Source organism: Asterias rubens, chromosome 7 (genome assembly GCF_902459465.1).
Source record: "Asterias rubens chromosome 7, eAstRub1.3, whole genome shotgun sequence".
NCBI lineage: Eukaryota > Metazoa > Echinodermata > Asteroidea > Forcipulatida > Asteriidae > Asterias > Asterias rubens.
In genome coordinates, this window is record NC_047068.1 from 8,495,806 (window position 1) to 8,522,493 (window position 26,688).

Genomic DNA, 26,688 nt, shown 5'->3' on the forward strand with positions numbered 1-26,688 from the left:
AATGGAATACCATGCCGCGTACGACGATCGTACTACATGAGCTAGACTTTGAAACCGACTTGCAATTTCAACCCCTCCCACGTCATCCCTTTATTGTTTTTAGCGTTGTTCTTCAACCCTTGCCTTGACTCGACCTTCAAGATCCCAATCACCTTCTTCCTCCACTCGTCTCCAATTCTTTGCCGGTATTTGATAGCTATCTGCCGAGCAAGATTACCCGAGTGATCCAGTAACCCCTAAAAGGGCAACTTCACGTCTGCCGAGACGACACTGCCAAGAACAAAATAAGGATACATATTATATATATCGCGATCAATTTCATTACACAATGTGTGACGACAGTGTTCAGGTGCTGGAGAGTGAGCTGAACACTCCCGCCAAGAACTGCTACCGTCTGGTGGTCCTTGGCTCCTCTAAGGTAGGCAAGACCGCCATCGTCAGGCGCTTTCTGACGGGGCAGTTCGAGGAACAGTACACCCCGACTATCGAAGACTTTCACCGGAAGATATACAAGATCAAGGGGGAGGTATACCGCCTGGATATCTTGGATACGTCGGGAAATAATCCATTCCCAGCTATGAGCAGGCTGTCTATACTTACAGGTATGTGTGCAGGTTTTCTTGTTTGGTGTTGGGTGTCTGAGTTTTCAGGACACTCGTGTACTATCTCCACCGGTACTAGTAAGCCTATACGGGCAGCGCAGAGGCCCACCACGAAAGCGTAAACGTCTAATGTTGTTTAGATGCATTTTGTTGTAAAGTTATTTGATACCGACAGTTTTCTAATTTTGCGCATCTAAATGTGCATCAACCCTAAAAGTGGCTCCATAGCACTATGAAAAAACCACCACTTTGGCAGTATCGGCTAGTGTATAATGTTGCCATTCTGTGAAATCAAGCTAAGGGGGTGTTTTGTTTTCGCGCGCTATTGTTGACGTCGATTGTACACTTATCTGACATAGAGGCGTCCTTATAAGAGAAGGTTTAATGAGACTTTGTTATAATGTGGTTCAAAATGAAATCAGAGGTTGAGTTAACATCATAAAAACATTTAAAGTTTAATAGGGATTATCATGTTTGAAAAAAGTGAAGAAATTACCATATTGCCAAGGTCTTTCCTGATGGTATCCATCCAACAAGGGAACGATTTTTCCGGAAGTTTATTCTAAAATAAACGAGCGGTTCCCAATCTTCTTAAATTGAGCTCGTGGCCTGTGCAAATCACTACACGGTAGGGATTGACAATCACGCCTTTGCGCTGCCTGGAAGGTCCATGTATAATCGCCCTATATACATGTTTTCAGTCGTCATTGATACACTTCCATATTTTATCTGTAAAGGAAATCTAATTGTATCGCAATGCATCCTCAGGGTATATTCAGAGCGAGTAAAAACACAACTGACGTCGCAATTAATAGTGCGAACCCCTTGCTACACCCCACCTCACACACGATGGTAACCCCACATTGAATGTTGCAGCAAAACACACGTGGCGCTTTTAAATTGATTTGACGAACGGCTCTGATGTATACGCCAATTCCATCGCGATGTACAACTTGATTATTACTAGGCCCATACGTACGCCATGCCTTGCAGCAACGTGTGGTTCTGGCTTTTTATCATCACGAGTAACGACATCATTACCAATGTCAAGGTCTCTATATATGAAAGCAATATACAGCGGGGATTATGATTGTTATCCGACCAGTTTGCGGCCCCAAAATGTAGCCCGAGCCATAAATGTCGCCTGACCTAAATGTAGCCCCAAACTTGTCTGGCGACATTTAGGACTCGGGCTACATTTAGGGGCCGCACATCAGTGGTATCGCAATATCTCCCTGTCTGTATAGCAATGCATGTTGGCTTTATTCTGAAGCCATCTCGCCTGTGTCCTTACCGCTCACAAAAGTACACGGATACACGGATACATTTATTTGAACGCAATTTTTTCCTGGATAAAGTTGCCAACCTCTGTTTTTTTAGAAGCCCCATTTTTGAATCGATTCAGAAGAAAACAGTTTCCAATTGAAAAGCACTACGACAGTGGCAAATAAACAAAACAAAAGTTGCTATCCGCCTTTTTGCAATGCGTGTGGGTTTTATTCTGAAGCCCACTGCTTATTCACGTACCGCTCACAAAAACCGACGGGATTTTGAGAGCAAGGAAACATTTCCCCCGTGCAACTTTTTTGTCTTGTTATTAGAAGTGTCAGAAATTGTCCTTGTTTTTTGTATTGATTGCCTTTTTTGAATCGATTTAGAAAAAGAAAAGAAATCCCCATTGAAAAGCACTACGACAGTGACAGTATTAAGTGATGTACATGAACAAAACTGCTTCGCTGCACCTTCGAGGTTGGTCGCGTAGAAGTCATTTATTGTATTCCAATCGCAAGTCAGTGTATAAGACTTGAATGAAGTCTAATACCACTTCGGGCGCATGCTTTCTAGAAAGACGTTTGAGTGTTTCCTGAAGATGCAGAGGACATCTTGACCTTGTACGTGATTGCTTTTCGGGTGGAACTAAAGCTTTAGATTTAAGAAGAGATCGTTTCTACATCACGACTCCAAAACAGACTGTTTTGTGCAAGGTAGCGGGAGTTACATTATGTCTGTATTAAAGACAACTCCTCATCATATGCATAACAAGCAGGTTACAGTTTTAACCCAATTGGTCACACAGTTGCGAGAGGATAAAAGAAGAAAAAACACCCTTGTCACACGAAGTTGTGTGGTTTCAGATGCTCGATTTCGGGACCTTAAAATCTAATTCTGCGGTCTCGAAATCAAACTCAAAGTACATTAGTGGAAAATTACATCTTTCTCGGAAACTACGTTTCCTGGGAGGTAGGCGTTTCTCACGGTGTTTTATACTATCAACAGCTCCCCATTGCTCGCTAATAAGTAAATTGTTATGCTAACAGCTATTTTGAGTAATTACCAATTGTTTCCAGTGCCTTTAAGATGCAAGCTACACTATTGATTGGTGGAGAAACATTATTTGCTAAATCAATTCATTGGTGATGTGGAAGAAGCCGTGGCATGTTATAATAGATAAACACATACCTTTTTCCAATTTCATCATCTTTTCTTTGGGCAAGTGGGAGGTACTAATAATGCGTAACTTCATGGCTGTGTTTCGGAAATCAATAAGAAGCCAGGTCTGGTATATGCAGTCGGCAAAGAACACAAGATGTCTACTGGAGCGCTGCTAATTAATAGTGATGTGAGAATGCTATTGAAATAGCCCTTGAGGACATTTTCGTATGAAACTACAGTGATGCTGTACACATGAAGTGTTTTACTAGGGCTATATACTGAACTTATGATTTTACAGTGGGTGAAATGAGCGTATGGTTCTCGTAGATGCCCTTCTTCCATCAGACACAGAAAGTACTTTCTGACCCAGTAAGATTGGGAGCAATTACTCCTAAAGATATTTCCATTATGGTTACATTTTACAGGTGTGGTTTGCGGTAGCACCATTGGCAGCCTATTTCTCATGAGAGTAGTGTTGGTTTCTAAGAGCACCGGTGGTTGAGAACTCAATATTTCGATCAGTGATAAATCGTCTTTATGAGACATTTTTGTTGCTAGAATGAAAAGACACGTTTTCTCTGTACCTATGCATATTAAAATAGATCTTCCTCCTTTTATGACCAATGAATGGTAGAACACCAATTCTAACACAGCCCTTACCATAACGTGTAAACCATTAGGGGATTTGTTCTAACATTATAGGGTTTTCGGAACACGGTGTCAGAATATAGAGTAGTCACCGACAATGATAAGTCTGTATACTGGTTCATCGCTTTATGAGAGAGAACATCTTTCAGCGATTCTGGAACAATAACCATATTCTGAGTATAGTCCGAGGCTGGATGGGAACAAGTATGCCATCCCTGACATTAACTATGTGCTATTGTTAGTGGATACAGTGGATCGAGCTGCAAACGATAAATGACGTGACATTAAAAGTCTATCATGGGTCTTTCCAGGTCCTCACGAAGCACCGATCTGAATGCGTTGATGTAAATTCTCTCCTGATATTGTGTCTGTCCCAAACAATCCCATGTTCTAGAAAGCATTAGCAGTTAAGGAAATGCAAGGAAATGGATTTGGTGAATTCGATGCGGATTGTGGGCAGAGCATTTTGATACAGCCAGAGGCAAAAACCGAAACATACATTGGATTTGCAAGTGATGGATTGAATTTCCCACGAGACCGTCAGTATTGGCGGCCACGGTCGACATACACATGTTTTTAAAGGGAGATGTTGGGTGTTAGACCTCCCCAAGTGGTTTTTAACAAGCATTAAATAACAGTGGTTTCTTATTTCGGCGCTCAGGTTCATCACTGTTAATACTGACGCTCATAGCGCTTCAACATTATTATCCCTGGTCACTTGGCCATCTTATTTCAATCCTTAAACCATCTCAGCTTCCTTGGTTAGTATACAGCCTGTGCTGCCAATGTAGCGAACTAAAGCCAAATCAGTCACAAGAACCATCTCTGCCCTCATAGGTACCAATATTGGGTGAAAAGCTAGAGAAGCAGTTAAGCATCTGGTTCAAGGACACAAGTGTATGGGCGGCCATCAGGGCAAACAAGACAACTACACAAATAAAAAGATTGCCAAAAGTTAAATAAAAGATTGCCAGAAATAATATCGATCCCCAGAAATATATCAATCCCCGGAAATATATCCCCAGAAATATATCAATCACCAGATTATATCAATACCCAGAATCACACCAATTCCCAGAAATATATCAATCCCCGAAATATATAAATTTCCAGGAATATATCAAGCGCCACAAATATATTACCTCCATAAATAAATCAAACTTCGAAATATATAAATTCCCAGAAATATATACCAAGCGCCACACTTATATGACTTTAACCACCAGAACTTTAGCCACTCGGCCATAGATCTTATCGCAAATACTCGGTACGCGCGCGTTAGGCGTGGAATGAGGTGCTTGCTGGTCTAGCTAGCAATCAAGTTTGATCGCTAGCTAAACCAGCATGCACCTCATTCGACAGGTAGCGTGTGTGCAATGGGTATTTGCGTAAAGGTATATGACACCCTACAACGCACCCATGTTTGCTGTTGTATTTGGCGTGGGAAACCTCATAGGCCTCTGTGGCCGTCACAATAAATTTGACATTCTACAAAAATATTAGAATGCTCGTCAGTTGTCCCTGCATTGATACCCACACTGATAATCTACGGCTTCGTGACGTTAGCTGGTGGTCGTTTATCCTGGATTACTCTGTGTAGTAGATACTGTTAGGATATTTATTCAGTATACATTTGTTAACTGTTCCTGTTTGCAGTTTTATATTATTAATTTAGTAGCCGAAATCAGCATGGAGATGCATTGGCTGTTGGAATCATGCATTTACAATCAACAGCTATTTTGTCCCTGTATCAAATGACCAGCAGATATCAAAGCCTGTGTATTGGTTTTAGGCCAGCCATTTTTCGTATAGAGCAGCAGCGTTGTGAGCTTTTCCCCATAGGATGTCTATTTGGATTTGTAATCTTTTGTATTCCTTTCTTTACAATTCTGGGGTTAACCTCATACGCACCCTCCAAACAAACCACGTGCATTTCTAAGGTCGATCACATCGTCTGCAGACGTAGACATAATTGTACTTCAAAGTATACAAGAATAACGTACTCCTGAAAGTAGCCCCAAATTTTATTCCCAAGTGTCAAGTGAAAAAGTTTCGCCAGGTATTATTTAATTTTAATGAAAACAAATGGCGTTTTGTATACTTTTTGAAGCGATGGGTGACCAACCCTCGTTTGAACTTGTGAATTTTTGTACAGTACGATCTGCATGACAGTTTACAAATCAGTACAATTTTCTCCCAGCAGTCACTGACTGACTCATACTTAAACAGGGCCAAATTTCATAGAGCTGCTAAGCACAAAAAATTACTTAGCACGACATTTTGGCCTTCATATAAACAAGATTCCCAACCAAATTTCCACGAGACTTTCAGGATACGCAAACAACAGCTGAATACCAGTAACAGGAAATATGCATCAAATGGAAATTTTGTTGTTAATCCAGTTTTTTATCTAGGAAGAAATGTCATGCTAAGCAAATTGTTGAGCTAAGCAGCTCTATGAAATTGGGCCCAGGGCCCAATATCATGGCTCTGCTTACCACGGAAGTCTGCGCTCACGGAACTCTTGTAGCACACAATTCTATGAAACGTAAGCGCAGAATTCCGCGGTAAGCAGAGCCATGAAATTGGGTCCTGGTCGTTTAAACGATATTTCCTAGTAAATCCCACCTCTTAAGTCCACTCTGGAAAAAATACAGCATTTACAAATGATGTAATTCCCTTTAAAAGCTCCCACAATTCTCTCAGTATTAATCAGTAATCACACTGAAGAATTTAGCGTTGACTCTCAACACTTTACGGTCCCTATGACTTTTATGACACGTTATGAGTGTGACTTAGCTTATTCCGAGCCATGATCCGGATTGTTAGTATAACTAATTCAAAACACGCACACTATACTATGGATCCGGGTGACTTTGGTGTGTTCTAAACTTGGATCTGCGTCAGAATCCGGACCAATCTGGACCCGAAAGTTTGAACCGTTCAGATGGGATGGGGGAGATGTATTCCATTTAAAACCGGTTGCTTCTGAACAAACGAGCAAACACAAAACAAAATTGAATTTGCGTTTACACACATCGAACTGCACCAACTTGGGGGGGGGGAGCTTGTGGACGTTTTTTTTTTTAATACGCCACCTTCAGAATGCATGAGTTGGTTCTAATCGGTTTGCAGTGTTAACTCAGATTGGCTCGGTGGTTCCTGTCCCTGCCCTTTCACCTATGTGAGCCCAGGTTCGATTCCCGGACCGGAGCCTTGCATGTGGATTAGGTTTTTCAGTCCCTACCTGACTGCATTGGCTTTCCCTCATATAGGTGTCCTCCCACGTCTAAAGCTGAAGTTTCGTCATTTCGTCTTTACAAAAAGTTGGTGTGATGTTTCCATTTAAGATTCTTTGCCGACTAGGCTATATAATTAAAAAAAAACACATTCAGAAATAATGCCCCAATCATCACACCGAACTTGTTCTCACTACAATCTGAAAAATGTAGTCTTGGTGCAAGACGATTGTCGATAGCGAGGAGGGAGCGAGCAGGGTTTCGCGATAGTTGAGTGATGTGAATAACATAAACAACGATATTCTTTATCCCCGATGCAAAATTTAACGTCTATTATATCGTTGCGATACCCACTGCCAAAACATAGGATTTGAACTGCCTCTAGCTACCGGGCAACCTCGGTAGTCTAGTTGGTAAGACACTGCTCTAGAATTGCAAGGGTCGTGGGTTCGAATCCCACCCGAGTAACATGCCTGTGATATTTTTTCATATAGTGCTAACACACATCGGTGTATGGGTAAAAATCAAAATTAACATAAACAACGTCTTGCACCAAGACTATACATTTTTCAGAATGTAGTCTTGGTGCAAGACGTTGTTGTTCACACTATCACTCAACTATCTCGTTCCCCTGCTCGCTCCCTCCTCGCCGGGCACATTACTATCTGTAGCAACAAGACTGCATTGTTTTTTAGAACGTAGTGAGAACGAGTTCGGTGTGATGGGAGTCTAACTGTCACAGTAATCAGGCACAACAGAAAAAACCCGCATCTGTGTACGCGCAACCTATTATCACCCCCTTGTGCACCGATCTCTCGTTCGTCCCAAGTCAAGCGTATCAAGACGTAATTGGGTATCATCATTTCTTCCCCTACATTCCCGTCGAGTGGAGAGTACTATTTTATTCTGTTCTTATGGTTAAAGGCACTGGACACGTTTGGTAATTGAAACATTTGGACTCAACTGGTCATCGAAGTTGCAAGAATATATAATGAAAGAAGAAAGAAAAGACTAATAAAAATCGGCTTCAGCTGAAGCATTTGGTTATTTGAGTGAAAAATAACCTCTTTCTCAAAAACTTTGTTACTTCAGAGGGAGCCGTTTCTCACAATGTTGTACACTATCAACAGCTCCCCATTACTCGTTACCAAGTAAGTTTTTTATGCTAAGAATTATTTTGAGTAATTACCAATAGTGTCCACTGCCTTTAGACTAGTGTCAAGATACAGTTCCCTGGGAAATGATTGAGATGAGTTCACGCAATACGAAGCTCGGCCCCTGGCATGGTGTTGAGACTTTCTCTCTCGTGCCACCTTTGGCTCATTTCGAGTCTTAGAAACCATGAATTTATTTTGAGGAGAAGGTAATTGTTCCCGCCCCAACGAGCATATTACTGTATATACCTCAAACTAACGTGTACATTAAGCGTATTTGGGATTATCTTTGGGGAGGGATTTCATCACACATCGAATTGACCCAATTTAAAAGCAAAACCCACCTTAACGTCCATATTATGATTCTGATTTATTAGGTAGTTCTTATAATATATAGCAAAAACTAAAACCCGGGGGGTCTCAAAGCACTCGTTTTATTTTACAAATATAATATTAAGTGTTTGCTCAGCAGAAATGAGCATGATACCAGTCACAAGTTGTACATGTGACATTGTAGTTTAGCTGGTAACCTTATTCTAGTTAGCATAACTTTTTGGGCCAAGACTCCGATATGTATGTTTTTTATCTGAAACCTTATGTGAAGGTTGTAATGGTAAATGAGTATCCTGCAAAACTATCGAAAATTTAAATCGTGAAAGATTGCATAAAGGCGACCTTTGCAGATTCAAATGTTTTTTGTTGTGTGTTACGGCCAGAGAAGCGGTTGGTACCCGCTTGCAACCTCCCTAAAAGTGGACGGATTCAACAATTTTGATGGAAATATCGTGAAATTTTTAATTGTTTTCTCTGTTTTCCAAGTAGAAAATTCAGCTGAAACTTTCGGTGAGTTTTGTTGCATCCTTATTGATAATTTGGTCAATAAATCAGCTTTACAGGAAAACAGAAAACTAATCTACGACCTTACCTTTAATTTCATCTCAATGCATTACAATCATGGTACATTGTGAATCGCTGGTGCTCATCTCAGCAGTACTGTGATACTTGTAAATAAAACATTGCGTGAATCTATTACGGTCAGAAAGCACATTAATATTGTGGCCTCGTTCAACTTGATTCATATCAAACATACCGATAAACAAAAACATGCTACAAAGAAAGATGCGCAAACAAAAGGGAACCGGGCTTGCAGCCCATGAACAATAACAAACAAACCCACGGGAGCACTTTGTGTTGCACCCAATACCCCACAACGTCAATAAACGAAATCCTATAGGGTGTAACATACAAAATTATGATGGAGCGGTTTCAAGCAAGCGAATGAGACACATTAAGTCGGGCGTTGGAGCGAGACATCCGTGGAAAGGTTGAGATGTAGGGAGGGGTCAGACTTCGTTCTCCAGTGGTTTGAGATGAGGCTGGACGCCATAGGTGTTGGATTTGTTATTGCATCATCAAAATGGCAAGACGCAATCGGAGATCAGTGGCTGTAGGGTTCGTAAGGTTGCAGGGAACTTTACAAGGCTTACGTGATAATGTGTACCTATAGTTGACGCTACTCGGGCCGAACTCGGATCTCGAGACGTTGTGACCACGGGTTTTCGCCGTCCATATCACCAAGGGATAAAGTGGCTGTTTGTGTAAATATGCCTCCGTAAAACCCCTAAAATGATAAATTACGTGCACGACGAACACTATTAATAGCACCCGGAATGTCTCTGTGAAGCCATTCATGTATTCATTTCTTAATCCCGGAACAGGCCTTTCCCATTCTGAACCCCGGAGCAGGCCTACCCCTCTGCCTTGTGTCATTCATGTATTGATTTCTGAATCCCTGAACAGGCCTTTCCCATTCTGAATCCCGGAGCAGGCCTACCCCTCTGCCTTGTGTCATTCATGTATTGACTTCTGAATCCCGGAACAGGCCTTTTCCATTCTGAATCCCAGGGTAGGCCTTTCCCATTCTGAATCCCGGAGCATGCCTTTCCCATTCTTAATCCCGGAACAGGCCTTTCCCATTCTGAATCCCGGAGCATGCCTTTCCCATTCTGAATCCCGGAGCATGCCTTTCCCATTCTAAATCCCGGAACAGGCCTTTCCCATTCTGAATCCCGGAGCATGCCTTTCCCATTCTGAATCCCGGAGCATGCCTTTCCCATTCTAAATCCCGGAACAGGCCTTTCCCATTCTGATTCCCGGAGCATACCTTTCCCATTCTGAATCCCGGAGCATGCCTTTCCCATTCTGAATCCCGGAACAGGCCTTTCCCATTCTGAATCCCGGAGCATGCCTTTCCCATTCTGAATCCCGGAGCATGCCTTTCCCATTCTAAATCCCGGAACAGGCCTTTCCCATTCTGAATCCCGGAACAGGCCTTTCCCATTCTGAATCCCGGAGCAGGCCTACCCCGCTGCCTTGTGTCATTCATGTATTGACTTCTTAATCCCGGAACAGGCCTTTCCCATTCTGAACCCCGGAGCAGGCCTACCCCTCTGCCTTGTGTCATTCATGTCTTCACTTCTGATACACTGAAGCACCTCTCGGCCTTGGTGTCTATTTTAATATCTCCGCTAAGACATTGTCATTACCTAGAATTGTAAATGCTTGATGCAAAATGAAAATGGCCTTCACTTTGAAAATGTCGCACTGGGAGCATTAGTTAAGGTTGAATTAGTCGCTGTTTGGAATTCCCCTTGTGTCTTTTGAAGGTCTGATTTATTACTGTTTTTTTTTTTTTGGGGGGGGCGTTAAATATCGCGGGAAAATTTTCCGCTCACTTTGTATTTGTATGTTGTATATCAGACTGCGATGTTTCCCATGACAACCGGTAAAACGAGATGATCATTAAAAATGTAAGCTTTCAAACGGAAAATGTAAGGCCCTAGCTCAAGCAATCATGATTCAATGGCATTACCATAGGATGACCAATTGAGTCAATTTTTTTTCACAGATTTGTTATTTTATGGATATGTTTGGATACACCAAGTGAGAATTAGACTGATCTTTGACAGTTATCAAACGTTTGTTTTGTTGGCAGCCGTATTTCAATAGTTTCACCATGTTACCATGGGGAATTACGCCTCCGGGAAACGTCTGTCTTGCATCCCAACAGAGATGCAATCAAACTACAAACAAAATATTATTTGTGATATACGCGTTGTACATATAGTACTTAAAGACAGTGGACACTATTGCTAATTGTCAAAGACCTGTCTTCTCACTTGGTGCATCTCAACATTAGCACAAAATAACAAACCTGTGAAAATTTGAGCTCAATTGGTCGTCGAAGTTTCGAGATAATAATGAAAGAAATAACACCTTGTCTCACGAAGTTGTGTGCTTGCAGATTTTTGATTTCGAGACCTCAAATTCTAAATCTGAGGTCTCGAAATCAAATTCGCGGAAATTACTTCATTCTCGAAAAATACGTCACTTCAGAGGGAGCCGTTTCTCATAATGTTTTATACTATCAACCTCTCCCCATTACTCGTTGCCAAGTAAGGTTTTATGCTAATAATTATTTTGAGTAATTACCAGTAGTGTCCACTGCCTTTAAACATGATACAATAATAAGAGGCAATTGCAGTCTTCGGCAATCTTCAAGAAGAAAAGGCAATCTCATTCTGACTCGTTCAAGTTCTTTTGTTGTTTTGGGACAGTGATGAGACATGGTTGGAAAAGTACTCTTGCGCTTTTATGTATAGTGTTCCTTCTGCAGTTGGATTGCTTCAAAGTTGCCTGATATGAAAACAATCCAGTGGTGACAAATAGCCACACAAGAATGACTTCTCTAAATATTAAAAACACCAAATAGGTAGCTTGTACATGAACACATATCATGTGGTGACTCACGAATTTACACGTGGCAATGGTATATGTACAATTTGCATTGGGGATAAACCATAGTAATTTTGGTTTTACCCATATACTGAGTAAACTCACAGGGTTATTACTCGGGTGGGATTCGAACCCACGACCTTTGCAATTCCAGAGCAGTGTCATATACCGTCTAATGCTATCGATGGAACGTTGGGTTTAAGATACCCACTCAATATCGTAGGACTGTAGTCGTTATGGTTGACAACCCCTTGCCCCTCCTTTTTGGAGGGGATGGGGGGGGGGGTGGGGGTAAAAATTTGATTTGGCAAGTGCAAATACCCCTTGCACTCTGCATGGCACCGCGCACACTCAAAGGTCCCCCTTGTTAAATTATAAATAAACACAAATTAAATACTGCCAAATAATTAACAAATTAGAAACCCCACACAAAAACAACCCTTGGAGTATAATATCGCTATATAGAAGAACACACGTGTTTTCCACATGCAGTTCGTCTTGTTGTTTGTTGTTGTCCACTAGCATCATCTCAAGCTATTCAAGTTGTTTTATAGATTAGATTTGACACCTGCCTAATGACAGTAGATTGAAATATGGCAATGATAACGGGCATAAACACTCATCACTACAGGTGTCCGCCATTAGTGTTTCTCTCCTTTTTTGCCCTTTGTCCTTTTTAACAATAACATTTATAACAAAATGTATTGACTGTATCCATAAATCACATGAGTTCGTATCGACTTAAATTTTGTATCCTTGCATGCTCTATGGTAAAATTAACATTTTAATTTTTGTACTGAAGGTGTATGTGATCCGAAAACCCCATTTGATCAGTTATGGACTGAACTGGCATTTCCACAATGAGAGGGATTCGAACTGGGGTCCACTGAGGTGAAAAGCCAGGGTAATCTCACCAAAGCCATACAGTATCCCGATGATTGTGTAAACACGAAGTAATTTTCACAGATGTCTGTTGTCACCTTCGCCAAAACACCACAGCTGTACGTGACTGCATTGTCTTTTAACATTGTTAAAAAGTGTGTCTATATCAGATTAATGGCTATCTAATATCCATGGCAACCATCACAAACACACGCGTACAAAACATTAATGCAGTGTTGTAACCGAGGCATATCAAAATGATAAAATCATTACTGTATGTTTAATAGCCGTTCATAATAAGATACATTCAAGTGAACTGTGTATTACATGCTCATCGTTAAAGGCGCCATCATCACGCCAAGATTTCTGTAAACAATGGAAATTTACCTGGTACGTCTGCTGCCACCTAGCGTTTAGGCTATGTGGGCCAACCTCTTTCTCATGGTCATCAGGGCCTTGTCTTGCCCCATCTCCCCATAACCCAACGGGTTATCATTGAGCAAGGCATCGGGGGAAAATGACGTTTAGACTGGAAATGAGGTTGCACACTTTACGTCTTGGGGTGTACGTATACATGATTGTTTTCTAAGCCAATGCAATTCTTCAATAGCTTAAATAATACAATTTCATGATGCACCCTCATGGGGGCCAGGGCAAGTCGATGGGACAGCCCCTTTAACTATTCCCGGTGATAACGTATGCGAGAGAGATGACAAATCATACATAGAAATATTGCAGTAAAGTACTCTGTTAAACACTGGACTGGCGCCGCACATGGTGATCATCAGTTCATTGCATGAAATGAGACCTAAAATATTTATGTCTCCCCTAAACAACATGGCTTGGTATAATGAGTAATTGCGCGGGGTATAATGATATGGCTTGAGCGTAAACAGCTGAGTGGAGTTGACTTTCCTCTCATGTAAACAAGTATATAGGAATCACCAGTGCAGTTCATGCCTCTCAGTTTATATATAAGGAACAAAATAAAAGAGTCTCTTATGGAATTTAAAGGCAGTGGACACTATTGGTAATTACTCAAAATAATTATTATTATAAAACCTTTCTTGATTACGAGAAAAGGGGAGAGGTTGATACTATAAAGAGAAACGGAACCATCTGAAGTGACGTAGTTTTCGAGAAAGAAGTAATTTTCCACGAATTTGATTTCGAGACCTCAGATTTAGAATTTGAGGTCTCGAAATCAAGCATCTGAAACCATACAACTTCGTGTGTGACAAAGGTGTTTTTTCTTTCATAGTTATCTCGCAAACTCGGACGACCATCGAGCTCAAATGTTCACAGGTTTGTTATTTTATGTATATGTTGAGATACACCAAGTGAGAAGACTGGTCTTGACAATTACCAATAGTGTCCAGTGGCTAACTGTAAATATTTTGAAAAAAGCATAAAGGTACTTGGTTTTTGTGGACAAGATGCTATGCTGAACAGGCAAAATTTCGAAGTAAGGTACAAAAACAAAGTCGCATGTGAAAGTTTAACCATTTAGCCACTGTACCGCCCAGCCGCATATAGCGATACACTGTATGCGGTACGAGGAAACCTCGCTAGCTTGTGTTTGTAGAAAAAAAGGAACATCAAAAGAAAACTCGATAGTCATTAGTAAGTCTACGCATTTGTTAATATTATAGTTGTTATAGATCGTTATTAATTCTCCCTTCACAGTTGACTTGTCGAAGCTAATGATGATGAAACAATTTAGCTCTTACGAAAAATAAAACGCTCATTAGTAAACAGGAAACTGTTCATCATTTATGATGATATTGTCGAAAATTAACGCCTTCGCATTTAATCAGTATGAGCATTGAGCCAGACAAAAGCCTTGAAAAGCTATTGTGTTCATTTTATCCGTGCACAAAAATATTCGCCATATTACCGTAGCCGTTTAACGAGAGGCATTTATTGTTCCCATGAGAACTTGTACTTTTAGACAAATATTACCGAAAGGGTAAAAAATTGTGCATACACATTAAGCCATGGCTATCTTTTAAAATTTGAACTACGATTCCAGTAATTTACTGCAAGAATCTTGAGAAATTGGATTTAAGCAAACTCGGGCGGTGCAGGGACTAAAGGGTTAAGTTTAATTCAGTATCTACTTGCTGTTACAGGGTGTGTAACCAGAAACTATAAACATTATTATCGGAGCCAGAAGGCTGCAAGTCGCAGTTGAATTATCATAATGATAACCTAATCTGTGACCAGCCATGTACATTATATCCTGTCTGAATGATGAAAGCCCATAAGCGTACCAAGTGATCAGTTATGCATGCCTAAGGCTGCAGATCCCAACCCGGATGCGATACAATGCAATCCAGGACACCCCTCAAGTGCAGTTACAATGCTCATAATTTGGAAATTAAAAATGATTAACATCAATCAAAATTGAAGCTAATTGAAGATAGTTTTGATGCAAAATATCTTCAATGGGAGACTTTTGAGACGCTTGGTGGCAGCAAACTTATCTATTGTTCTCGGTCATGCGCGCACGCTCAGAACTACGTAAACAATGGAAATTTACCTGGTAAGTCTGCTGCCACCTAGCGTCCCAAAGTCTCCCATAAGCTTCAATCTAAAAGTTCACTGATATAGATGCCCAATTAACACTCGACTCATTTGTCCATTTTGTAACTAAGCATATGGAAAGGAGTTTGTGCACTTTGAATAGTAAATAAAGAGTACACAAATATTACTCTAAGGAAGGAAGCAAACGCTGCATTTAACGGCATTTTTAAAGGTTTCAGATTGAACTTATGTATAAATCAATGGTAGAGCGCCCGCCTCGCAGTAAATTAGTCGGCGTGCACTTCATGTAAAAGTGGCGTGAATAATTCGACTAATAATAATGCACTTTATCTTTGAGCCCACCGTCCATGGTGCAGATAAAATGAGATCAAACTAAAGTGGGAGGCAAATCTAAAAAAAGATCTCTGCTTGATCCTGACATTTCACACACTCGAACGCTTCACCGGTCGCAATTTTTATATATTTATATATCAAAGTATTGCCACCAGTAAGATTTTCTACTTTGAATGGTGTAAATACGATTACTATTAGGGATGCGGTAACACCTTGTAATGATAATCTCTAAATGAGTTGGGGTGGTTCTATAAAGAACCGTTTGTTTTAACTCGACGTTTCGATCAGTATGCTCCTGACGGTCTTCTTGAGAAATTACCATCCTCAAATATATTCCTGATTTTTTGAAAGTATTCACATTTTTGAGTCGATTAAGAAGAATAACATTTCCCCACTGAAAAGCACACTACGACAGTGGCAATGTTGATGTACAGAAAAAAAAATTGCTCACGGGTATACTGCGCGTGTGGTGACAAAAAATGAACACAAATAATTTTGTCATCTGTTTTTTTTATGGATTCCCTTTTTTTATTTGATTTATAAGAAAGACAAAAATTCCCCTTTAAAAATGTTGATGTACAGAAAATAAAATTGCTCATGGGTACAAAATGAACAGTTTGCCGAGACGCTCAGAGTGTAGCAATCAAGTGCACGGATCGTTAACGAATGTTGTCATATAATAAAACGTTGTGGCCTGATTAGCGTAACCATGGGTATGGGAGCTTGCACGTTGTCAGACCTCAGTGTGAGTCCATCACCTGAAATATCTATCAGCAATTCTTTTTGAGAACCGAGAGAATGTTGGAAGGCTCTTGTGGCTTCGTTATTCATCAAAAAGCTCTATGGTTATTTTCGTTGAGTTTCCGGGGTTGAATAATGGTATCTCCTTTTAGCGCCAATGCACATGGGAAAATCCCTTAATAATAAGTGCGGCTGTATGTTTTTATCTTCTTTTTTTTCTCTTCTTTTGGAATTACAGCCTTCTTGACTGGTTTTAATCATTGAATGAAATCGAGATGTGTGTTTTTTTTTACCCCGTTTCGACTCCAGGCATTCACCACATGTACTCGTTTTGAGTTAAACTCAACTTGATGGTGGAAAAATGGGGCATGAGAAATCAAATTACGCACTGAAGACTGCAGGCCTCGTTCTCATTCTCAGTGTATAAAATAAAATAATGCTTAATGCCCTGGATTGAAGGTCCGCGAGGTACTATGCATAAGGATATAGCAGGGTGGAATTTGATACTTAATCTGTGCGCGGGCTTTGGGCGTCCAAACTTGACAAGATGACCTTGTTCTATACGGTGGAGGCCTATAGCCTCAAAGCCCGAGCTTCCTCTTTGATACTCATAAACAGTTCATCTTACGCTCTTATAACTGACGATGATAAGACGTCATCCAAAAGATAAAAAGTGCGGTCAGTGACCTGGTTACTAAGAGAGGTTTGAGGTAACACCATGTGGATATCTCTTTTAGACGCGGTTGTTATCCCCGAAAAAGGTTTCTAAAAGTAGAGCTTCAAAAGTCAGGGTCTTTTGAGGGTCTTTTGTATTGATTGGGACTTTGGAAATGTTCTGGTTAAACAATTCACGGACTGCATGGGTTACGCGCAAAACCAAACGCTGGCAAACGTTAAAAAAAAACCTGGTCAGAAAATGACCCCGATTCCAAGGAACAGGAAGACTGACCCGTTTCCGGTGTCATGCTGACCCATAAAGTGGTTTACAGATGAGCCTTTAAACTTGAATCCCTGCGTCTGTCTGAGCCACTTGTGGGTCATTTTAAGACAGATTCTGGGTCATCCATAAATGAGTCACGCCCTACGGAACCCGGACCCGGGTAATTTCTGATATACGGAAGTTTGTTGAGTGTACACGCCGCTCTCATGGAACCGCCATCTTGCTTTTCGACTGAACGCAAACTTTACTAGAAAGGAAACAGACAGTCTGTCATATTATGACATCATTGGGCCCTGTGTTTACAGTTTGCTTATTATATAATATATTATGCATTGTGGATGGTTTCTAGGACTGCACTTGTGGGCTATTTTGACAATGTGGGGTGCACTCACAATGTTTTTGACAGAAAAGATTAAAGAAAAGGGATCAAAATAGACAATACCTGGGGCAGCCCACAATGTCGCTCTATTCTAACCATTTCGAATCCATACAAAGATTACCACACTGTGACAAAGGTCTGTCGGCTGCAGGTATCACTGTCTGTGCGTAGAGTACTATGACATGAAAATAGAACAGCATGTCTAGTTTAATGGCTGATTGCAACATCTGTTAGATCGATAGGCAAAACAAGTTTCATATAAAGGACGACAGTACACAGCTATGATGATATTGAATGCCATGAACCACCAACATGATTCAGGTTGCAACACAACGAATCAATATTTCAGAGAAGTCAATTTTAAACTAATAATGCTATCATATGGGACGGTGCATGCTTCAAGCCTTGTGGTCATCTATATGAGAATGATATTTTAAAGTAGCGTTGATAACATTTTGGCTGAACCGCTGGTGTCTGCTTATACATTCGTTGAAACATCATAGAGTACAGTGATGGTAAATGCTGGCAAAACTTATCTTGCTGCTTTACTTGGCCTCACTTTGATTCAAGATTTTTTTTATCAAGGACAACTATTGTCGAAGCGTATTACTCTGGTTTAGGTTTCCTCAATCTTTCTGAATCAAGCTGAGAAAGCATAGAAAGTTCTTCAAACTCAAAACCTCGTCCAGTTACTCATAGCTCATGTACTAGCTCACAGGCTCCCCATGCATCTTGCCATCATATGATACCGTATCCAGGGGTCTATGCCTGTGTGTATATTATACACCGTGGATTGAAGGATGTTCTCCCCTCGGGGAAGCTTGCGATGGTTTGCGTATGGTTTTCCCCAAGGCGTCAATTTGACCGCATATATAGTTACGTGCCTTCCCCAAAAATATTATTTCATATCCTATATGTTTTCATAACGTGCATAAAAAAAAGGAAGATATCGATCACTGTCTATATCCATTTTCGGTAGAATTCAATTAATTGGTTGAATTTGATTAAAATGGAATGTTTCTTCTAGCCATGTGTGATTGAAAACAACCCTGACAGGCCTTTTAGTCTGTACGTGTAACCCACTACCGTCAATCAAGAGTAATTATAGGGCTGTGTACTGAGCACATGCGTTTTACAAAGAACCAAAATGTGTTTCTTAGCAGACACGGGTTCGGGGTGGCACAGCAGTGTGTATGGGTAAACAAAGACAAAAAACTAAAAAAATGAATAAGAGTAGAGAAAGTATGCCCTTTTCACAGAACCATGCCCACTCGACATGCCAACAAAACGACATCAAAATGTTGGGTAAAATGTGTAGCGTACATTGAATATAAAACCCCTTGTTGAACCATACCTTACTGGTAAATGCATCTGTACATCATTGTTCAATATTTGAAAATGTATTTTTTTTTCCTGCTCAAATTTGTTTGACCAATCCTACCCACCTTACTTTCGATTTCACCCAAATTTCGATTTCAAACATGTTTTCGGAAATCTATAGTCCATGAGCCGCACGGTAGCCACCAATTCGGACGCGGCCTTAAGGGCTTTTGTGAACTCGAGCCCAGTTTGTATTGACCAGTTGTGGATCAGGCCCGATTTGAACCCGTGATCTGAGGTCAATAGTCCCCACTCGTTATTAAATTGCATCTGGGGCTAAAACACCTCCTTACGCTGCGGTTGATGACAAGTCTTGGTCATTGCTTATTTGCCTATTGCAAGGGTTGGACTTCTAAGATGACCTTCCACACAGTTCTGTTTAGCAAACAGTTCTGTATCCTAACCAAGGCTTTATCTTCAAGTTGCATAAGTTATATATATTTTTTTCTTCTTCAAATCTTCGGAAAAAACATTTAAACAAGCACAGGCCGTCCAGGGAAGGACAAAAGTAAAAAGTAACAAATAAATAAATAAATAAATAAATAAAGGGAAGGACAAAAGTAAAAAGTAAACAATAAATAAATAAATAAATAAATAAATAAAAATCATAAAAAAAGATGTGCCCACCCAGACCTAGCTCATAAAAGGTGACATAGCTCACATAGAGTATAAAGACTATGTATTATTTAAATACTGTTCATACTCTCAAAATACTTGTTAATGTAAGTATATTTGTTTGTTTGTTTGTTTGTTTGTTTGTTTGGGCATACCTGCCACAAAGGCTTTGTCTTTTATAGGCATGCCACCATTTCCAATTTCTTATCTTACTGTTCTTTTTTTATTGTTATTTTGATTCCCTGTTGGAATTGAAAAAACTTGAAATGAAATGAAATGAAATGAAATCTAATTTCTAATCCTTTCTAAGTGGACCTCTAGTTTTGGGGTGATTATATAATGGGCCTAGAAACTGCTTCTTTTCCCCTGCTGGCACAGTTACCAGCAAATTTCAGTAGTTTCAATGAGTTTTATTTTATAGAGATGAGAGGAGAGTGACCTCACAAAAACGCGGCTCTATAGACCCGTTCATCGCGGCCCCGGCCCCCATTGGCGCCGTTGGTAAATTAGATACCAGTTTAAAAGGTCGCCGTCCGAGATTATGCACTACTTCTCACCTGTGTGTATCGTTTTCCATATACAATAAATTTGCTGGGTTGCCTGTGTTATTAATTTAAATCCCACTCGCGTTGTCCTCACTGAATAAGGGAACACCATTTTCCCATTGCATAAATCTTTCTGGGCTTGGTGACACTGTCGTATCCGAGTAGATTTTTTTTATATGAAGGCAAGGATTTCTATAACATATGAACACCTTAATTTTGTCCAGTTTGTGTTAATGAATTTGCGCGAATGTAAGAAAGGGTTTCTGAGTGACGGGGTTTTGTTGACATTCACGCTGATCGACGCAATATCGTCTGAGGCTCAGATATTTGTAAAATTTACGTTTTCTTTAAGTAGCGTCCTTATAGAGTACGTTCGCACCGCATAGGACCTGTTAGACCGTGTCGAGGCGGCAATATCAGCGGGCAATAATATCGCATCACCCCGTAACACCTCACGTCGGAGCCACCGGTGCGTGATCGGACAAACACCTTGTAATATCGGGTGACCGACCTAGATAACACGACACCGCACAGGGCCACGTTGCTTAGCGGCCAATTTTGTACTTACTGTGTGATTTCTGTTTCATACTGATGCTTACCGTATCAGCACACGAAAATGCATGCTAACCTTTTGGTAACAACTGCACGAAAGGGCATGCTAACGTATCGGTGTTTACTGCACGAAAAAGAATGACGTAAAAATACAAATACATGGTGAACACGCATCATGGCCACTTTTTGTTCTGCTTACCTGTGAAATACGTTCACACCTTAACAAATTATTGTTCTTCTAGAGTGAGCAAAAATGTTTGCTTTATACCGTTAAGAAGCAATATGAAATTGGGCCCTAGTTGAAGTAATTCCTTCTCCAAGGCTGTGTCGTAGGCCGCTAGAATAATGAACACTGGCGGTGATGAAATATAAAGAACTGTTTGCATTCCGCTGGAAAACACAAATGGAAAATATTGATGTGTGTGTGTCACTACACTACTTGCGCCCCGTCCACTAAAGCAATGACCATGGGGAAAGTCCCATAACTCAATAAATGATATAAGGGCAACTTGCATAAAGTATTTGGCTGTTAAATTTTCATGAGAGGTTTTTGATCGGATGAGATTTTTACTTGGAGCTTGTGACGTTTACTTTAACGGAACCCTCGAAACACTCGATCTGTTCCTTAGTCTGGAGTTGCAAGCGAGAAGCCATTTCGCTCATCAAAAAGATAGTTACCAGCAAATCTGCATTGTCATGTGTAATTGCTCCCTCTATAGAATCTTGTTCCTTTCATTGGAAATTTGTTTTAAGGCAGTGGACACTGTTGGTAATTACTCAAAATAATTATAAGCATAAACCTTACTTGGCAACGAGTAATGGGGAGAGGTTGATAGTATAAAACATGGTGAGAAACGGCTCCCTCTGAAGTGGAGTACTTTTTGAGAAAGAAGTAATTTTCCACGACGATGATTTCGAGAGCTCAGATTTAGAATTTGAGGTCTCAAGCATCTGAAAGCACACAACTTGTGCGACAAAGACGTTTTTTCTTTCATTATTATCTCACTACTTCGATGACCGATCGAGCTCAAATGTCCACAGGTTTTTTATTTTATGCATATGTTGAGAAACACCAAGTGAGAAAACTGGTCTTTGACAATTACCAATAGTGTCCACTGCCTTTAAAGCAACAGTTTCCGCAGAATCGGGTCTGTTGCCCGATTTGAATCCACGGCTTCGGCTTTGGATTCGGCTTTGCAGCCTCTATCCTCTCTGCTGAAGCCCTGAGAGCGTATTTTGGAGAATAAACAACTGATATCTTTCTTACCTGAAATGTTTCTCAAAACTGGTTTATTCATAAAGGATAACCCAAATGTTGTTATTGCCTTTGACTTTAAAGGAACACGTTGCCTTGGATCGGTCGAGTTGGTCTTTGAAAAGCGTTTGTAAACGTTTGTTATAAAAAGCATAGAAAGATGTTTTAAAAGTAGAATACAATGATCCACATACATTTGCCTCGAAATTGTGTGGTTTTCCATTTACGTGCAAACTATATTACGGTCGGCCATTTATTGGAATACAAAATTAGACTCCCATAAATGGCCGACCGTGTTTGCTGACGAGGTAAAAGGAAAACCACGCAATTTCGAGTGATACTTGTGTGGATCATTATATTCTACCTTTAAAATATCTTTTTAATCATATTCATTTTATAACAAACGGTTACAGACGCTTTTCAAAGACCAACTCGACCGATCCAGTGCAACGTGTTCCTTTAAGAGTGATAACCAAACGTATAGGAACACCTTCCCTTATACACCAGTTTCATTTCACTGTATGTAAACCTTCTGTGAAGTGACGCCGTGAATTAAACGGCGGACAAGGCCATTTTGTAGAATTTAAAAGTTTAATGACGATCAATGTCAATTCGGACCTTAAATAATGTACGACGTGCGTCTGCAGTCAAAACGGGCTTGTTTTGTGTCTAATTTAAGGTAAAATTTCAGTCTGGTATAGACATAGGACTAGTATAAATTCGTTATGTCTTGACTTTTGTTTTTTTACACGCTCATTTTGGATGCAAAAATAACAATAATGAAGTGCAATTGTTTTGGTAAGTCATATCAGGATCTGGAATTTTTGTACTTTTCAATATGACTTATAAAATATTGAACTGAATTGATTTGAAGGGAAAGCATTTTCAAGAACGGAGCCCAATTTCATAGAGCTGCTTAGCACAAAAACTGCCCAAGCACGAAAATAGCTTGCTTACTTTACACATATAACTGGCCAGAATTCCATGCCAAATACATCGCGTGTGACTGTTTTTTAGATGATGTTTGCTTAAAATAACAACTGAGTAATCTTGGCCGGTAATTTGATTTTACTAAAGTTTAACATGAGCAAATGTTGTGCTTAAAGCCAGTGGACACTATTGGTAATTACTCAAAATATTTATTAACATAAAACCTTGCTTGGAAACAAGTAATGGGGAGAGGTTCATAGTAGAAAACATTGTGAGAAACGGCTCCCTCTGAAGTGATGTAGTTTGCGAGAAAGAAGTAATTTTCCACAAATTTGATTTCGAGACCTCAAGTTAAGAATTTGAGGTCTCGAAATCAAGCACTGAAAGCACACAACTTCGTGTGACAAGGGTGTTTTTTCTTTTATAATTATCTCGCAACTTCGATGACCGATTGAGCTCAAACTTTCACAGGTTTGTTATTTTATGCCTATATATGTGAAGGCTAGTCTTTGACAATAACCAAAAGTGTCCAGAGTCTTTAAGCAGTTCTATGAAATTGACAACAGGTTATCAAAGAACTCGATCAAAATAACCTTTACAAGGATGATTGAAACCCCACACTCTGCCGAAACCCAAATATTGCTCAATCTGTAAAATTAATCATGGCAAGGTTAATCATGACCAAAAAACAGCGTCCTTCCATGGCGACGTTCCTCAATTCATACGCCCTTCCATAAAAATCCAATTACTGGTGATGATATCGGCACGTCTGATTCTCCGTAATATGATAATCATAAACCAAATAAAGAACCATAATGCATCAAACATGAGGTATTATAAAATGAAGTCAATTGGATGAAGGGATTATAGTGCATAACGTGACGTAACAAGTTACAAAGAAGTTGAGTTTGCAGTCACGATCGACTCATGCCAAGCGGCGTGAATTTTATTTATCCAACAATAGTTGGAAAAGTGTTGTGTGACGTTTTGGACGTTTTGATTAACTAAATGAAATTAGGCATATTTGAACGAGTTGCCATCTTCTTTTTAAAGTGTTGTGATTGGCATCTAAAACGAATAAGCCTATACTGTGTGCCTTTTGGCGACCCCGACCAGAAACAATCGCCAGTTCGGTTGTGCCTCGGTGACGTAGCAGTCGTGAAACCGAGCTGTTGGTAGACTTGTGGACAAGTCGTTAAATCGGTCCCACGCGGAGGGATAGTCGAGTTGTGGCGGTGCTCTCGCGAGATCACTGATCTCGCGCGAACTGCTGGCTGATCTCGCGCGAACTGCTGGCTCCCCGATTTCTACTCCTCAATGAGGAGTATAAATCGGGGAGCCAGCAGTTCGCGCGAGAGCAGTGATCTCGCGAGAGCAAATAACAAGAACGAACCGTACTTTTTCATTACATACAGCGCCTTCTTTTATTTTGATTAAAGTGGAATATTTCAATGATCAAAGCTGCACCGTGACACAGGTCTAGTAAAGACCCTTTTAACCAAATCCATCGGGATCAAGTAAAAACATTTGTGACGACAAGTATTAAATCCCCCGAATGTATGAAGCAAATTAGGGCAGTACATCAGAGAGGCTATGTTTTGTGTCGCAGACAATTCACATCAACTTACTTGAGCATGAACCTGGTTAACTGAAATCACCAGCCGTAAATTCAGACCTAGTCTTTGAGGAACCCGTTCCCCCTGTCTGTAGCGTGTTCCAAAGTGATACATCAACTCGGCTCACCAAATTGTAAAAATGCGCCGATGCGTACTGGGCTCTTAAACCGTGGCGATACATTCAGAGAATGTCGATTGCTTCAGCTTTGAAATATTTACAGAGAGCCTACGGGGTAAAGTATTCGCACCAAGCATGAAGTTATTGTGAATCCTTGCGGCATTTTCAATATCCTTCACTCGATTGGACTGAAACACCCCCTTTACATTAAAGAGTGTTTTAACACTCCCTGAAAACGATTCATCAAACATTTTGGATGAACTATTTTGAAGTAGATTAATGCCCACCCAACCCAAAAGTGCTTATTAGGATTAGAAATCAAAAGTCTTCGGTATGCTTGTTATCCATTTTGAATTGTAAGCTGAGGGATGACGTTTCCTTTTTGAAATATAGTGTAAAAGTATGGGGCGCCCTCAAGAGGATTTATTCCAGTCCGGTGAGCTCACGGGCAAACGTGTTAAAGGAGATGACTCAAACACAAGGTGTGATACACAAAACGATATTCGTAAACGCTTGGATGATGACCTTTAATCTAAAGGGCTGCGTGTGTTAACCTGAAATCTAGTCACGCTCTACGGATGGTCTAATGTCCTTAATTGTAGCCAATAGAGTAGAAGGTCAACTTCCATGACCAATCTGACTCTCGTGGATAGATGAAATCATGCTTTTTAAAGGAACGATGTATACCGTCTTACAAAGGTTATATCACACACCTTTCTACATAATTCCCTTGTCGGTTCGAGGTTGAACAAAGAATTCCCTTGTGGGGTCCATTGTTACATTTTGTCAAATACCCCACAAGGGCACTCCAGTAAGACCACAAGGTCCTTGGAGTTTCAGGTGCCGAATGATGAATACACACAGCTCTTATTATGAATATTATCATTAATATTATTAGGAACGCATATGTTGAAATACACCAAATGAGAATACTGGTCTTTTGCAATTACCAAACGTGTCAAGTGCCTTTAATATAGGAGGTATATATACCCGTACTGATGTGACAATAAACAATTAAAAAAGTGTCAAGTCTTAGTGCGACATCTTCTCAAAATTACAATAATATCACTAACTCTGATGGACAAGCATTCTCTATTTTATATTTATCCAATTAAAGTATTAATAAATAAATAAATTACTGCACCACCGCGTTTAACCCTTCATCAACAGCTCACTCGAGCGTTGGACAGTTACCTTGTAATCACCACGTGTCTATGTCTCCGAAGTTGTTTGTCACTTTCACAGTAATTTTTATCAGTTCATTTCTTTGAAAGTGACTGAAAACCATATGAAATATGAATAAATTTTATCAATTCTCCCGGGCTTTTATTCAGCCTCTTGGAACAGCTCAATTAGTTCGGTGTATTGTTCGAGTCACTGGCTCCTCGTCTGACAGCCAAACACGAAAGAAAATTGATTTATTATTCTGACTTCGGTTGAATAATTCCTTTCATTAACACCCTTGCAAAATGTTCTTTCTTTGCTGCTATTGATTGTGTTGAGGAGAAGAAAAGCTTAATTGTTTTAACAAAAGTTGACCCTGACGCTAACCTTTTGCCAGAGTTGCGTGCGTCACAACATGTTTGTCTTCCCAAGGTTTGTTCGTTTACGAACAGATCTTTAAATGAAAAACACCTGCACAAGCTTATTATGGGCCAAATTATGGCGCCAAATTGCACTTTGGCGCCAAATGCACAATGTCTTCAACGGCTCAACGCGTAATGATTCTTGGTATTTTCTGTCCCCGCCTTTAACTTCACTTCTCAAAATTGACTTTGTGGTAACTGAGCCATCGATGTGACACAAAACAGCCGTATTGATCTATCCTCCTCCATATTGATACCTTTGAGAAAAGCATATCTAGAAGAAGAAGAAAAAAGACATGCGTGGAGAAAAACATCTGAAGAATCGAAGCTAACTTGTGTTCGTGGCCACTTCTTCTTCTTCTAAGAAAGATTCGTCATGCTATTGTCTTCTAGCATGT

The 26,688-nt window shown here is 40.2% G+C and overlaps 1 protein-coding gene across 1 annotated transcript in view; it reads left to right on the top strand.

The window, feature by feature from the left end:
- The first annotated feature begins 328 nt into the window (after positions 1-328).
- LOC117292391 (GTP-binding protein Rhes-like) overlaps positions 329-26,688 on the top strand; it is a 56,382-nt gene continuing 30,022 nt past the window's right edge. Inside the window, exon 1 of the mRNA XM_033774419.1 lies at positions 329-602. Coding sequence (XP_033630310.1) covers positions 329-602 — 274 coding nt within the window. The remainder of the gene's footprint in view (positions 603-26,688) is intronic.